The sequence below is a fragment of the Hyaena hyaena genome, unplaced genomic scaffold (assembly GCF_003009895.1).
Source record: "Hyaena hyaena isolate Hyena2069 unplaced genomic scaffold, ASM300989v1 scaffold_1015, whole genome shotgun sequence".
In the NCBI taxonomy this organism is placed as follows: domain Eukaryota; kingdom Metazoa; phylum Chordata; class Mammalia; order Carnivora; family Hyaenidae; genus Hyaena; species Hyaena hyaena.
In genome coordinates this window covers 164,730-181,549 of record NW_024081652.1, presented here as the reverse complement: position 1 = coordinate 181,549, position 16,820 = coordinate 164,730, and the positions used below count along the sequence as shown (strand labels likewise).

Genomic DNA, 16,820 nt, shown 5'->3' with positions numbered 1-16,820 from the left:
TGTTTTCCTCATCTATCATTTGATGCTGCTATAAAGTGCTGTCTTAGAAATTATAAATATTGGAAGTCTTTTCCCATTTGCAAAGAAAATTCCATATTCATGGTGACCAGGTTATTAGAAAATTTTCTTTTTTACTCTTATTTTTGTTCTGGTTTTAGACCATTTAACAAGTATTTATCACTTACCATACATAAAATATTCTCCTAGGTACCTAAAGAATAAATAATAAACTATAATCCGTGGAACACCTCATAGAGTTTAGAACATTTAGGTCCTCGTTTCATCATTTATCTGCAGTTGTATAATATTCAGGTCAGATTTGTAAATATATGTACATATTTCATAGATATCTCATCCAGAAAGATAACTCATAGATTATAAATTTTTGAATGTCACAGACTTTTATGTCTATTAGGTTCATTTAGTTGAGGAAAAAGTTCTTAAAATATGATAGTTTATCCTGAAATGTGAGCACTTTCAAACTTAATATTGGTAGTTTGTAATTGAGTCTGAATGAAATTGGTTCTCCTAACCTTTTTAAGCAGAAATTTAAATTAAGTGCAAAAGTTACCTTCATGAAATTTACTTTTATATGCAGCGAGATAGATTTATTTCATATATTAATCAGATGGTCAACATCTCAATAACAAAGGCTCTACCTTGACTATACATTCAAAGGAAACAAGTAATTCCATACCTTGAAAAGGCAAGTCTAAAAACTTTTTTTTCATTCTCTTCTCTTTTAGTACCACCATTTAGTGTGGTACAACTAAACCATCTGGTTTGTTATGTAACACCTATTCATAGTATGTTAGTTATACAGCCTTAATATATTACTACAACATTAAGATACTTGGCTTTAATTTAGTTTCACATGCTAATATTCGATTATAAGAGGCTTAAGAGATTAGATGTATAGTGTTTACTCATTCATAATTCTATTTCATTTTACTATGTTTTTTTTCAATATTAATATTTTCCTCTTAAATTAAGAAATGACACTTTGTTTTGTTTTCTTTTTTTAATGTTTATTTATTTGTGTGAGAGACAGAGTCAGAATATGAGTAGGGAAAGGGCAGAGAAAGAGGGAGACACAGAATCTGAAGCAGGCTCTAGGCTCCAAGCTGTCAGCATAGAGCCCGACATGGGGCTTGACTTACAGGCCATGAGATCATGACCTGACCTGAAGTCAGACCCTTAACGAACTGAGCCACCCAGGTGCCCCAGGAATGATATTTTGGTGAAACAATAGCTTATTTAGAAAAAGGTGCAATCCATAATTATCTCTTATAATTGAGATTTAAAACAATAAAGTATAAATGATATTATATAGTAGGAAATTTTACGTGTAAAACATTTGTGTCCTTTATTGAAAGCATGTTTCTATAAACACAGGCAAATATGCATTATAAATAAGTGAGTCAGTTCTTTTTGACAGGGCATATATATATCATCCTAAACAATTTTCATTTTCCTCAGTGGACAGTTGAGCTGAATTTACTATTGATGTAACAACTATTCTGCAGAATATAACATATATCTACATTATTTTTAGTTTCCTTTTTCTGAGAAACTATCAAGTACATAGGCATTTTGAGAAATGACACAAAAATACTGTATTATACTCTTATGTACCCATCTCCCAGCTCCATCAGCTCAGATCCATTTCTGCTCCATACAGATGTCTAGGCACTACTCCCTTCCCTGTATTATGATGAAGTTCTAAAGATACCATATTATTTCATCTATAAATGTATTTTATTTTAGTTTCAGAGATGTTCTTTTCTTTAAAATATATAGATAAATACACTTTATTTCCACCCATATGGAAGGTAAAAATGATGGATTTTTTTTTTTACAGCTTTTAATGCCACTGTTTGCATTAAGTTAAAATTATGATCACAGCCAGTTGAATTAGTAAATAATAAGAATTAGTAAATAATTAACTTGAAATCCTTCCTATAATAGTCTCAAGGCCATTGTAGTCCAAACTACATTTTTTGACCATTATTTTGCTATGAACTCTTTGTAGGCATACCTCAAAGAAAGGGTTTTGATGTCCAGTAAGTTTGGAAGATTCTTAATACTTGGTTCTCGAAGAGCAGAGAGCACTTTAGTGTAGTTTCAAGTAAGTCCTATGGTAAAGAATCTTGTTTCACTTTGTTTAAACTCAGTATTTCCTTTAGGAATTCTATAGTAATTTGGCCATGTACCTTTTTTCCCCTTATAAATATTTCTGGGCATTTTCCTAGAAATTAATATTCTGTAACAACAATTTGGGAACCATTGCTCTATCTACAGAATCCAAAACAGCTGTCCCTAGACCAATGGAAATGTCTCAATTCCAACACAAATTTATTTGAATGAACTTCTCCAAAGAAAGGGGGAAAATAATTTTTAAATAATAGGATTCATAGAAACTTGTGATACCCACTTGGGAAGTCACCATACTGTTCAGTTGTGATGATCTTGCATTATGGTGATGGTCTTTCTTTATAGCCAAAATCCGTAACTTTTTTTTTTTTTTTTTAAATCAATAGTAATTTGTTAGGTGGGGATTGTGCTTGGACACTGTGCCTGTGCTTCAAGTACGAAATCTTAAGGAAATTTATTGTGCTGATTCTGGAAACATTAAAATATTTTCCAATTCCATGAATTCATTCTATGAGCATAAAATCAATCTTTGTTGTATATTTAAGCTTCTTCACTTTGACTTGTGATATCCAAAACCTTTATTTTTCACTTATTCCAACCAATAAAATGTTAATATAATTTAATATGTATTGAATCAAATATCCAGGCTAATAAGAGAATCAGTTCATTTTAATTAATGAATAATTTACTTTAGGTCTTTTTCTTATTAGGATGTATGGTCTGCTGAATACTGCTGAGAATAGTAATGCTTCTGTTGTAACCATTAGCTACCAGATAATGTCAGTTAGTATATTTGGACATACTTGCTTAGTACCAATGAGAAAAACATGATTTTGTGATATTCATGTGTTGCAATTAATATAAAAGTCTACTAGCCACAGTTTGGTCTGTCACCTGCTTAATCTCTATCTATGTCTAAACTGTAAGTGAACCAGTAACATTTTTAAAGAATCAAACATTGAAAAGAATTAATTTTCTTCATGTAATTCATGAGTATCTATATATTTGTCTTCAATAAACCCATCGTCATCTAATACAAATGAATGTAGTTGTTCAAATATTTCTGTAGTTTCTTCAGAGTTTGTATGTGGGGCCTGTGAAAGAGAACTTGAATTTTCAGTAAAACAGTCATCATAGGTTTCTGCTTCATGCTCTTCCAGGCGATGATGATTGTAACTAAGCAGAAAATTATACCATATTGGGCATTTGATAGCAATAAAAATGAGGAATGAAGTCATCAGTACAGTGACTACCACACCGACAAGAAAAGCCCAGCTTTTTCCAAGAAGTTTATGTTCTTATTTGGAATACCGAGAAGGAGAAAGAGAAAGAGAAAGAGATTTTATTAAATTGACAAAAGTAAAATAATCACAATCATATGTCCTAATAACTCCATTGGTATTAGAAATAAACATACATGCTAATTTTCTTTAAGCAAAAGTTACTAATACTACAGTAAATAAATATATTTCATAGTGTGGTGACAAAATACCTTTTTTTTCAATAAAGGTCTTTTGCACATATTATCAGTTCACCTAAGAACATTATTGATTTATACCTGTTGCGAATTGTTACTTAACTAGTCAAAAGTAAGCCTCAGAGAAGTTAAATAAGTTGCATTATGGCTTTTTATGGTAATTGGCAGAACTTAATTTGGAAACCTAGTATTTTTTTAAATCTTTTGTTGAGTTGAGGAATTGTTATCTTACATTGTTTCTAGAAATTTAAAATTCAATTTATTTAGTAGACGCCTTCAGCAATATTAATATTCAAGACCAGTACATTACCTGAATTTTTTAAGTTGTTCAAAGAGCTATTAAATGTTGAATTGTTAATGGACTGAAAATGGTTATAAAGATCTTCATTTATAGGTGGAGAAATTTTTGAGTAGCATTCTGCATTGTAAGGTACTGTTGTGATACTGTAGCATTTCAGGATATCTGGGTATGCACAGGTGGTGATGTTCTCATTTTCTAGTAAATCTGAATAAGAATTGTTATTGAAAATAGGATTAATATTATTAATAATTTTTATGGCTAACATAACTATTTTTACCTAGAACTTTTTGGTATATTTACCTGTCACTATTAAAGGTTGTAAGAAACTCTTATATTGCCTAGCAACACAGTAAGGGAAAGATTCACATTCTTGTTTATTAAGTTATTTTATGAATATAATTCAAGTATAGTGTGTTTATTGTTTAGTTTGTGTTATTAAAGTAAAGATGTTATCATAGGCAGAGCATGGTTTGCAGTTAAGCAAATAGAGCACCTGTTTTTACCTACTCTCTGGCAGGATATCCTAAGAAAAGAAAATACCTAAAAAAAATTACTCTTCTATATCAAACTACAAACATGAAGTGATAGTATCATTTCACATAGATAGAACATTTAAATTTTTCTTTTTTTCCTGAAAGGCATAGGAAGAACTTCTATTCAGCAATTACTTTTCAGTATTTCTTCCTGCTTGCCTTAAACAGGAATAGTTTATTTTTCTTTAAAACCTGAGGTGAGAGACTTCCCAGGGTGAATCAACAAAAAATCAATCACATTTCGGTTTTGAGTAAATTATGATAGCTTACCTAGTGTCACATTTGAGGTGTTCAACCAGTTCTGCAAATTCAGTAGACTACAAGAGCAGTTCCATGGATTTCCATACAAAATTATTAATTCCAGATGAAACATTAGTGGTACATCAAAATAGCTTATCAAATTGCCATGCAGATTCAGAAGTATTAGGTGTTTTAGGGGTAAAAATATATCAGGATTCAGCTGAAGTATTTTGTTTTGACAGAGATGTAACTGTTTTAGTTTATTTAAGCCTTTGAACGCACCCTGTTGAATTATGTGGATGGAGTTTGTACACATATTTAAAATTTCTAGGTTGGAGAGGTTACCAAAGCTGTTATTATATAACATAATGATATTGTTCTCAATCAAATAGAGTTCAGTGAGTAAAAAATATGTCTGTAGAACCCTTGTGTCTGTAACATTCAGAGTAATTTGGTTATAACTCAGATCAAGTATAGTAACATTTTTATTGATATCCGCTGGAATCAAAGAATAATTCATTTCAGTGAAATTACATTTGACTTCCTAAAAAAGAAAAAAAATTGGAAACTCATTAGGAAAAATATTAACAGAACTTCCCAAATTTTCATACCCAGGTAATTAGATATTAGGAAGAAAATAGTTTTAGAAAATATTTCCTCTCTAATATTTTGATGTTACAGTGTGAAAAAGGTAAAGAAAATACTTTTCTTTTTTTATTGGGATGAAACATTGAAGATTAAGGATATTTTGATAAATGTAACTAAGCAAAGATATTCTAGTTTATCATATATATATTTCTGTTATTACAGAAAGAAAGCATATAGGTATAATTCCATTTATATATTTGGAAATACATGGCAAATAATAATTCTCTTATTTAGTATTTCATTGGTACAGATTTTTAAAAAAATGTTTTTAATGTTTATGTATTTTTGAGAGAGAGGGAGAGAGACAGTGTGAGCAGGGGAAGGGCAGAGAGAGAAGGAGACACAGAATCCCAAGCAGGCTGCTGGCTCTGGGGTGACAGCTCAGAGCCCAACATGGGGTTTGAACTCATGGAACCCAAGATCATGACCTGACCCAAAGTCGGATGCTTAACCAAGTGAGCTACCCAGGTGCCCCTCATTTGTGCAGATTTATAATGAAGAAATTATTTTAAAATTTGTTTTTAAAAATCAGAGCTACCAACACTAGGATTATTAAAGCATTAAATCATTCAGAAATATTACTCAATGTATAATTCTATAGAATTAACATCTCAAAGTTTGGTGTTTTAAAAGAAAATATTTATTGGTCTCCTGGGTGGCGTATCAGTTAAACGTCTCTTGACTTTGCCTCAGGTCATGATTTCACAGTTATGAGATCGAGCTCCTTCTCGGGCTCTGGACTGGGTGTGGAACCTGCTTAACATTCTATCTCTTCCCTTCTCTCTGTCCCTTCCCTGCTCACGCTCTCTCTCAAAAAAAAAAAAAAAATTAAAGTACATATTTTATTAATTATTTTAAGTAATCTCTGTACCCAGCATGGGGCTTGAACTCATGACCCCAAGATCAAGAATCCATGCCCTGCTGACTGACCCAGCCAGGTGCCTTCAGAAAATATTTTTAACAGAAATTAAACCATATATTGACTTTAAGAGCCAGGCAGCATGAAGAAGTGCTTTCCTTATGTGAATGTAGATCCAAAAAAATAGTACTTATTTTGACTGTTTTAGCAATTGAAGTATCCCCCTAAGAACAGTAATGCAACAACAGTAATATTCCTCATAAATATATAAATAAAAAATTTTTTCCCTACATTTTAAAGAGGAGTGTTTAGGGGGTACCTAGCTGGTTCAGTTGGTAAAACACGTGACTCTTAATCTTAGGGCCCTGAGTTTGAGCCCCCTATGGGAGTAGAGATTACTTAAAACGAAACAGTGATGTTTATGTCCTGAAACTAATCACAAATTTTATAGTGAAAACTTTTAAAGAATTGAGTTAAAAAAAAAAAATGGGGATGTCTCACTCTTTTGAGTGTCTGACTTTTGATTTCAGCTCAGGTCATGATCCCAGGATTGTGGGATCGAGTCCCATGTTGGGCTCCACACTGAGCATTGAGTCTGCTTAAGATACTCTCTCTCTCTTTTTGTCTCTCCTGTCTCTCTCTCTCTAACTCCCTCTCTCCCCCCGTTCTGCACCTCTCCCCCACTTGAGCATGCACTCTCTCTCTAAAATAAAATAATAAATAAAAAGCATGTGATGTGTTTTCAATTTATAAAAAAAAATTTAGACTGCTTTTGTCAAAGTAGAACTCAGTTCAGATGTCACAGATTTTGAGTATAGACAGCTAAACATTTAGTTGTGATAGCTTGGATTTTTTTTTCTTTTATTGTTTTGGATATTTTACTAAATGCGCACAAAGTATCAAAGTATACCTTTGAAAATATTGGTTGTAAAAACTTACTGTTCTAGAAGACTGGCTTTCACCTGTTAATAATAGCATGGAGAGTGGCCAAAACAAGATTGTGATGCATGTAGTTTTCATATCGCAAGCCTGATAGAAAAGAGAGTATTTTCATCTCATTAGGATACTAGAACTTTAGAGATTATTGAGGACATTTGGTTGCCTTTTTCTCCTTGTAAATAATTTTTTCTTAAAATATGTAAAATGTAAAACAAGTATGTGTCCCTGCACTCTTCTCTACACTCTAACCTTAACAACTTGGAAAATTTTTAGAATGTCTCATTAGTTCCCTTATTGATAAAAAATTAATACAATAGAAGTGGTTGTATATTTTAAAATTTTAATAATTGCATGAAAGAAAGTTGAGAAGACTATGTATGTATATGTACATGTTTGATACGTTATTTCTTGGTTTTTTAATTTTAAGCTTTGTCTATTGGTGTAATCCATTGACTTAAAACCATAGGAGATGAGAGCCTTCAGCTCTTTTTTAAATACTTCCTACCTTTATCCCTTCATTCTCCATAGTTACTTATAATTTTGGCTAGATGAGTATACAGGGTTTATATTATCATGAATGTTATAAACACTGTTAATGACTGAGTCATGTAACAGGATTACTTTTCTGTTCCTGTATACTTTTTTTCCTCTAAATTACTGTATTTTTCATGTGCTTAGTTTTCTTTTTTCTTTTTATGTGAATTGATACCTAAACTCTCCCCTAACAAATCTCTAAATAGTTTATGCTTATTAGATATTTAATGTTTCATCTGCTTAAAGAAGTCTTCTTTAGATCTTACTTAGAATGAAATTGCTGGACTATTTTCTTGGGGAATCCCTAAATGTTATTACCTTTAGGTTTTTTACTCTTGCACTGGTCGGCTTTCCCACAATGACTTTGAACTGTCTGAACAGTTAAGGCCAGGTAGCCAGCATTCTGAGAACTGAGTGGTGAAAAAGGTGGGTTTATCCTAGCAATTAGTATGTAAACTTCAACTTACTCTCCCTGGTTTTTGCCATAACACACCTGTGTTCACTTATGCTTAGTGCCCAGATTCCCTTTGTTGCAACCCCAGAGGGGAAAAAAGGCCTCAATCTTGTGCTTCAGTAGGAGATGAACTTTACTTGGCTAGGCAGAGGCAAGGAGGAAAAATTTTTAACTATGTTTTAGCCCTTTCTTCTCTATTTCCAGACTACCTGGTGCTGCCAATTTCTGGGCCATTTATGGGTCCTACAGTATAATTCAAGCAGCTTCTCACCTTGCCCCACTGCTGCTTGGAAAAATTTGCTTTCCTCGTTTCCACTTAAACATTAACTTTCGAATTTCTTGGTTTTGTTGCTGTTGCCCTCTCTTCCATTTCTTTGTCTATATGACTTTTTATTTTTATTTTAGTCAGATTTGGAGCAAGAGTCAAAGTTAACATGTACATCCAACATGCCATCTTTAGCTAGAAATTGCCATTTATTTGAGTAAACTCTTGTTGCTAAATAATTACTTTCCTTTTAGTCATTTTATTCATGACCTTGATGTTTCTTGTTTTTATCTGTTTTCTTGAAGTCAGCATTAGAAAACTATATTGCAAACAAATGATCCATTTAAGATGATATAAATATATCCTGTTATAATCCTTATTGACTTTCTGAAATGTAGTCTTTTAAACCTTCTTATATCATATGTTGCAATGAGATAACTTAATATTTTAAAGGATAAGTTTATTCCATTAGAGCAGGAAGTAGAAAACTATTCAGAATGAGCAAGCCTCATTTCAAGTTATAAAATCTGTTGTTGCCTCATTAGCAATGAATTTACTGTTATTTCAGTTCTGGTCTATTTTGGTTCACCTTCTTCATTACCTTCAGTATGCTGATTTGTTTATGCTTATAACTCTTTTACTTTCTCCTTTCCCATAGTTTCTTAGAAAAAAGCTATTGCTGTCCTAGGTTTTACAACTTGAATGTAGAATCAGAATCAGATTCTTTTAGAATCAGATTTAGAATCTGATTGTTTTAGAATCAGAAATGAGTTCAAGCTCTTACTTATTCCAGAACATTGTCTCCAAAAGTGGATCCCTAAGTCATACATAAAAGGTAGTTTGCCCATGTTTAACCATCTTTAGGGACATGTGTACAACCTTGTCAGTGGTTTGTGTCAGTATTTATAAGTGGTGTAGTGAAGTTCTTAGTGATGTCTCTGGTAGGGTGCAGATGTAGGTAAGGTAGTGGTAAGGGAGAAGTACTATTTTTTTTCCAGAAATAAGTAGGATAGGGATCATCAAAAGAAACAAATAGGCTACAAAGAAATTTAGCTGATCCTAAGAGATTATGTGGAAAAGAAGCAGCTGAAGTATGTAATGAAGATCAGGTACTACTGTAAAACAATTTGGAATTTATGATCTTTATCATCTATTTAATAGTAATAATTGTTTTCTCTAGTGCGCTAATGGTGATAAAATTATAAGGACTACAAAAGAAACTTTTTCCCATTTTTTGATAAATTTTAGAGTTAGAGAAGCAATGATATTTGGGTTTGAATTTAGTGATTAAAAAATAATAGAATAGCAGTTTCTTTTAATTTACAAAATAAAGTGCCTTTTGACCTAGCTTACAGCCTGCCATACAGAAAAAAGCATTACACAAAAGTAAATAATAGGTAATGAAAAAGAATAGTATTATTCTTGTGCATTTTCATGTATAAGTTTCTTGGGAGTTTTTGGTTATTTACTTCCTATGACTGTCATACCATGAAATAAAAAGATGCTGCAATTATGTTGATTTTGTTAAATAAAATGTAAATATAGGTTTGCCATTAAATATTTTAGTTATGCCTGAATTTGATGTATTTGAAGATATTAACAGTTCATAATTAACTTCACTTTTGTAGTAAACCACTTTATAGTGGTTTTTTTTTTTTGCAAATTTAAAAATTCTTATAATGGAAAATTTCAAGAGAAAACTTCTAAGAAGAATAGTTACCACCTCTTTTTCAGCAGTTATCAATTAGCGGCTAGCTTTTTTTTTATTTTCATCTTTTAAACTTGTTTTTAAGTTAATGTCATTTTCAGAATGTTCTGTGATTAACATATTTCAGAATGGAAAAATCATATAAATTTGATTAGCTAGATGTAACCTTCCCCTCCCCCCCAAAAAATAATTACTTTGTATTACATTATAACTTTATTTTGGAAAGTTTTCTGGCCATGTCCCACATGTATATTTTCTCCTCTTGCACCACTTATTGAAGAAGGCTTTTTATACAGACTTAACAAACCTAAATATGTTTTTTTTTTTAATTCGCCAGCAACCAACAAACATGTAAATATATAGGATCTTACCTTTACTTTTTCTTTTGTCCCTGAGACTCGTGTGCTAAGGAATCTACTTTTTCTTCTACACCATTAAAAGAAAACAGTATGTCATATGATTGCATTTCACTTATGTTTTAACCTTTGTACCTAGTGAACACGTGTTTAAAAGAAAAAAAGAAACTAGACTTCCTTAGCAAAAGATTGACTAATAATTTCTTAGTCATCTTTGACTTTTTTAGTGTAACAAGTAAAGTGCTTTGTTTAACCTTTGTGTTTCTTAGTTACCCTTGAAAAATTTAAATATTAGCAAATTTACTTTGCAAGTTAAAGTATATAATATTGAGAATGCATACTTTAAAAGATGTATTTTTAAAGTGACTTAAAGTTAGTCCTAAAGGTATTTTGTGTTTAGAAAGATTCAAGTTGAAAAGATACCACCAAGTTTTGTATTCCCATGAGTTTCAGCTTTGTTGTTACTCATTTTTATGACACTGTCATTGGTGGTTTTACTGCCAAGTTATAACAGGAGCAAAGTGCTCAGAGCATCAAAAGACACCTTCCTTGTGCTGCAGCTTCCCCCCCTTTGTAAATAGAATACTGTATAATACTAGTTCCCATATTACTACAGTAAGATCAGTTAGGCAAAAACATGGTTAAGATTCATTGTTGATAGGAATAATCATGGAGTTTAGAATAAGTTAGTTCCAAAAGATTAACTTCTCTGAGCCTAGTATCCTTAGTCTATGATACAAAGAGATTGAAATAGAGAATGACCTTTTCTACTTTAAAGTTCTATGATCCTATAAACCGATATCAATTCAGCAGCAAACACAGTTGTTGTACTATAGTAATTGAAGTTCAGAGTGAAGATATCACTCCCTGTTTATCAGTGAGACAAAAATAAATAAAAATTCCAGGTTGTTTGTTTGATTTTGTTCCTCTTTTTTTTTCTTCAAGTTTCATTTATTTAAGTAAGTAATCTCTGCACCCCTTGTGGAGCTTGAACTCCCAACTCTGAGATTAAGATTTGCATGCTCCTGCAACTGAGCCAACCAAGCACCCTTGATTTTGTTAATCTTTTATTGGATTATTGTGAGATATTATTTATAAGAAAATTTCTGAGTTTAGATTATTTTATTCTGGTAGTGGGGTATTAGTGTAAAAGGTGTAGAGGATAGGTGCATCTTATTGGGGTTAGAGAATATGAAAACTGTAGAAGTTGATACCTGCACGTGAAAGATTATATGGTAGACTCATTTTGAAACTCAAAATAGAAATTTAGATATTGAGACTAAACATTTACCTTCAAGTAGTCTTTTTATATGTAAATCTTTAAGTATTTACCTGATAACTAGCATCGTTTCTATTGTTTTTAGAATTTTTCTCTACTCTATTGATAATTGACCTTGCTTAGGTAATAAGTGACATATCACTGGTTTTTCGTGTGATTATATGATAAAGATGGTTATTGTTTATAATTAATTTAATGACTACTACTTTTATATGATTATACTTGTTCCTGTTATGTTTTTAGGGAAATAAATTTACTAGTTTGCAGTGCCAAAATATAGTTGACAACTTTGGGAGTACCAATTTTTTTTAAATTTCATTTTTAAGAAGGAGAGAGAGAGAGAGAGCGAAAAAAAACCACAAGTGGGAGAGGGACAGAGAGAATCCCAAGCAGACTCCATGCTGTCAGCACAGAGCCCAACGTGGGGCTCGATCCCACAAACCATGAAATCATGACTTAAGCCAAAGTCATGAGTGAGTTGGACGCTTAACGACTGAGCCCCCCAGATGCAGATGTCCCAGAACACCAATTTTAATTTAAGCTGCAGATAAACAAAATATTATTCTAAAGCAATGATTGTTTTTTAATCAAATTGCACTGTAGGTCTCTTTACTCTCAGATCAATCAGAGCAGTATTACTTTATATCGTTTACGTGGTGAACTACCATACAAGATTTCATCTGGTCAAAGATTTCTATAGATAAAGGTGTTTAAAAAACTATTATTCTAAAATTTAACTGTTTTATTTGTCTGGAGGATATGGCAAAGTGTAAACACATCCTCATGTACAAGGCTTTAAGGGTTTCCTGTGATAATCTTTGTGTTTTCTAGTAAGAAAGTAAAGTGAACACTCAGGAAATAGAAGGATTTGGGGAGTGAGAAGAAAAAGACATAAAATAAGTCTGTGTTGATGGGGCCAAGTTATATTTTTTGAAAGTATAAGGGATTTTCTTATTAATTTTTAATTGAAGTATAGTTGACACATAATGTTACTTAGTGATTCAACAGCTCTATATGTTATGCAATGCTCACCACAAGTTACCATCACCATACAGCACTATTTCAATGCCATTGGCTGTATTACCTATGCTGCATTTTTCATCTCTATGACTTAAACATTCCATAGCTAGAAACTTTGTATCTCCCACTCCCCTTCACCCGTTTTTGCCCATCCCCCTCCCTCGCCTCTCCAGCAACCACTAGTTTGTTCTCTAAATAGAATTTTTTGTACATCTATAAGGATTACAAACTATGTTGAATAATTTTACCTTATTAGTTGAGACCACATCCTGAGAAAAATTAATTGATGTTTTTCCCCTCAGTATAGTAAGGAATATTACATGCTTTTGATTTCAGGAAGGAAAAACAAATTAGAAGTGTAGAAGAAGAAGTTGAACAGGAAAAGCAAGCAGCAGATGGCATTATCAAAAACATGTCTCCTGAAAAACAAGTCAAGTACATAGAAATGAAAACCACAAATGAGAAATTGTTGCAGGTAATACTAGTCACTACTCTGTGCCAACCATACAGCAGTCTTGCTACTAAAAATATGGTCTAAAAATGGGCAGCATTGGCATCCAGAGAGCTACTGATCAGAATATTTTAATAAGGTCCCCAGATAATTTGTATGGACGTTTAAATTTGAGAAGCACTGATCTAGAAAACTTCATTTGCTTATGCTGCATGATGACCTAATCTGACTGTATTATTCATTTCTATGCATATTTCACTTTTACATGTAATAAAGATTCATGAAAACACTTGTTTTTTTAATGAAGTTAATGGAAATAATAAAAAACCTCATATACCAGAGCCATATGGATATTTACTTTCTTTCCTGCCTAATAAGCAGCACCTAATAAGGATCTTTTACCTTCTGTGTCCTTGATTTGAACAGCTCTTGCTTCCTAATCATGGTGTTTAAATAAGCAATTTGGGGGCCTTCCGAGGGCTTATTAAGAATTCTTCCCACATTGAGATATGGTGGTGACTCAGATTAGCAAGTTAGTGCTCTCATATGCCCATATATCACTTAACCAAATAGTTCACAAAGAATTAGTCCCCACAAAGGCCAATAATGAATATAGCTTATGAAATATCACTTCACTGACAATTTACATTTTTAAGTTTATTTATTTATTTGATGGGGAGGGGCAGAGAGAGAGAATCCCGAGCCAGCTCTGTGCTTAGCGCGGAGTGGGCTGCTATGCTTGATCCCCTAACTGGGAGATCCTGACCTGAGCCGATATCAAGAGTTAGATGCTCAACCGAGCCACCTATCCACCAGCTTCACTGACAATTTTATATAACTTTTTATTCAGGATTTATAACATAAAATGAAATACTGAAGAAAAGACTATTACAGAAATGCCAAATACCATCAAAATGTAATTATTCTTGCACAGCCGTTCTTGAATAACTTATCAGCTCAAAAGTATTGTCCCTAGGAATGAGCCATGTAAATTACTGTCTTGGCCCTAAAAGAAATTAGGCAAAATATATGAAAACATAGTTAAGAAATCAACATTAAAAATCTTAACTTTAAACAATGACATCATTAATGTGAAGGCTTCTGACATTTAATATTCTTTAAACACGATGATTTACTGTGAAAGGTCTACCACCTTTGACAAGCTCACAAGGTATTATAAAGGTAGATCATGGCATAATTTTTAGGAGTAATGAAAGAAATTAACAAAAATAGGAGCAATGTTAATAAATTCTAGTCAAATAGCAAGATATGAGTTGAATATGTTTACAAAACCACAACCATAATTGCCACGTATTTGCCACAACCATATTTGAAATGTTGACAAACAGAAACAGATTATTCTAAATATAACTTGCATATATATTTGCTTTTTTCCTTTTTCTTAGGAATTAGATACACTTCAGCAACAACTGGATTCACTGAACATGAAAAAAGAGAGCTTGGAAGCTGTACGTATAAAATCAAATAAAGGTTCTTGTATTATTCAGCTACAAAAAATAATTCAGCTAAATATATTAATGGAATTCATTCAAGTACATATTTATTTAGCAGTTACTAAGAGGAGTATAATTTTTTCCCCATTCATCACCACAAATATCTTAGTTTGTTAAGAAATTAGATTCAGTTATTGAGTACATACTGGGTACAAAAGGCATCATTCTGCCTCGCTGAGGCACATAAAATCTAATGGTAATTTAAAGTCATGTGAAGGAGAAACTGATAACAAGTGAAAAGGGAGAGAGATGAGTTCATCACTTTAAAGATGTAAATGCTTGCATTTGTTATTATTAATTTAAAAAGCATATGTGGTTTTTAATTTAAAAATTTTTATTCAAAAAATTATATTCAAAACAATTGAATAAGATAAAAGTGAAAATGCATGTTTTTCCCCTCTTTCTAGACAGAAGTATTTGTATTTTTGAGTGCTTACTTATTTTTGAGCTTTTTTTGAGCTCCTTACATAGATCACCAGCATTGTCATTTAATCTTTACAATAATCTCATAATCCTGTCTTGGTTTTATTATTGTGGAAAACCTCAGGTGGAATTCACATTCCATATGCAGCTTAGTTTGGTTTGTTTTCACTTAATATTCTCTCTTGAATTCTGTACACATCAGGTATTAGAGATCTTCATTATTGTAAATTATTTCATTGTGTTATATTTTATGACTATAATGCAGCCTTGTAAATGAATAGATTGTTTATATTTTTGTTTATAGTTTTTTGGTATTACAAACAGTCCTGCAGTGAAAACATGCATTTAATGCAAAGTTACATAAATATGTCTTAAGATCTATTTCTTGCAGTGGGTTAAAAGATACACACTTCTAAAATGTCAGGTTGCCAAATTGCCTTCCAAGAAGGGGGTTCCATTTTTTACTTCTAGATTCAGTGTATGAAAGTGCCTATTTTCCTGTGTACTCATTAATGGCAAGCATTATCCAACTTTTTCCTTTTTTGCTGATTTAATATGTAAAAATTTCTATCTTGTTTTGATTTTCATTTATTTATGCATGAAATTGAGTATTTCTTTATATATTTGCTAGCCAGTTTATTTCTTTTTCTGTGAACTACCTTTTCATGTCCTTTACACTTCAGTATACTGTCTATACCTCAAACCTTGCCTGTCTTTCCTGATTTCCTGTGGATTCAGGTAGGTATCATAATAATAGGATTACAAGCAATTGTAGATTGACAGGATGGTTGTCACCTGTCTTGCAAAAGAATTAGGCATAAGTATTTTGTAATTCTTTTGGAAATTTGCTGTTGAAAAAGTAGTTTGCTTAAAAATATTAATGTGGTTTTCTATATCTGATAGTCCTCATGTGGGTATATATAATTGGTTTTTTTTTGGATCTCTATAGTTAATAGAAATATTCTTCAAAGAATAAGGACCACATTTAGTATTAACACAGCTGGCCTGCAGAATTCCTCACCATCTGTTTTAAGGAATTAGGGAATGTCCGGTCTTATTTCACTTGGCAAATTTAGTTTCTGTAGGAAGAAGTATAAGCTCTTTTGGATTTTAGTGTTTATATTCTGCCACTTTTTGGAGTCAGTACATGTATGACTAAAATAACATGAAATTTTATAAAACTTAAGTATTCCCAAATCAAGAAAAATATAAATTACTAATTTTATTTAACTTTTGTCAGATCCCTTGTATTTTTTATTTGGAGTTGTTCTTCAAGAGAACATTATGTCAAATATCACTCAACTTGTATTTATTGAATATCTACTGTGTGCTCACAACTATGCTAAGTATTACTTAATTCATTTTACCAGACTGGAAAAAAAAAAAAAACAGATGAAGAATCAACATGAGTTTTATTGAGGAATAGTTTTATCAAGATGCAATTTGAAGAGTTTTTTAGGATGATTAAGCAAAAGGAAGGGGAAGATAGCTATGAAAAAGGATATCTTAGGATACCTGTATTTCTTCTATCTGTATTTTATTATCATGCTTTTTCACCTGAAGCTAATCCATTAATTGAGCTGTATATATGATGCTTTTTTTTGTTTTTTTGGGGTTTTGTTTTTTGCCGGGTTTTTGTTGATTTTTGATTTTTTTTTTTTTTTT

At 31.8% G+C, this 16,820-nt stretch overlaps 2 protein-coding genes across 2 annotated transcripts in view; one reads left to right on the top strand and one right to left on the bottom strand.

The window, feature by feature from the left end:
- IFT74 (intraflagellar transport 74) overlaps positions 1–16,820 on the top strand; it is an 83,046-nt gene that overhangs the window by 23,621 nt on the left and 42,605 nt on the right. The window contains exons 9-10 of the mRNA XM_039221802.1: positions 13,104–13,242; positions 14,625–14,687. Of these exons, the coding sequence (XP_039077733.1) occupies positions 13,104–13,242; positions 14,625–14,687 (202 nt within the window). The remainder of the gene's footprint in view (positions 1–13,103; positions 13,243–14,624; positions 14,688–16,820) is intronic.
- LRRC19 (leucine rich repeat containing 19) lies at positions 1,357–10,546 on the bottom strand. The gene is made up of 5 exons (XM_039221804.1): positions 10,484–10,546; positions 7,152–7,241; positions 4,736–5,249; positions 3,942–4,127; positions 1,357–3,451 (listed from the first exon to the last, which is right to left on the bottom strand). The coding sequence occupies exons 2-5, from the start codon at positions 7,230–7,232 to the stop codon at positions 3,123–3,125; spliced, it is 1,110 nt and encodes a 369-aa protein (XP_039077735.1). The 5' UTR covers positions 7,233–7,241; positions 10,484–10,546; the 3' UTR covers positions 1,357–3,122.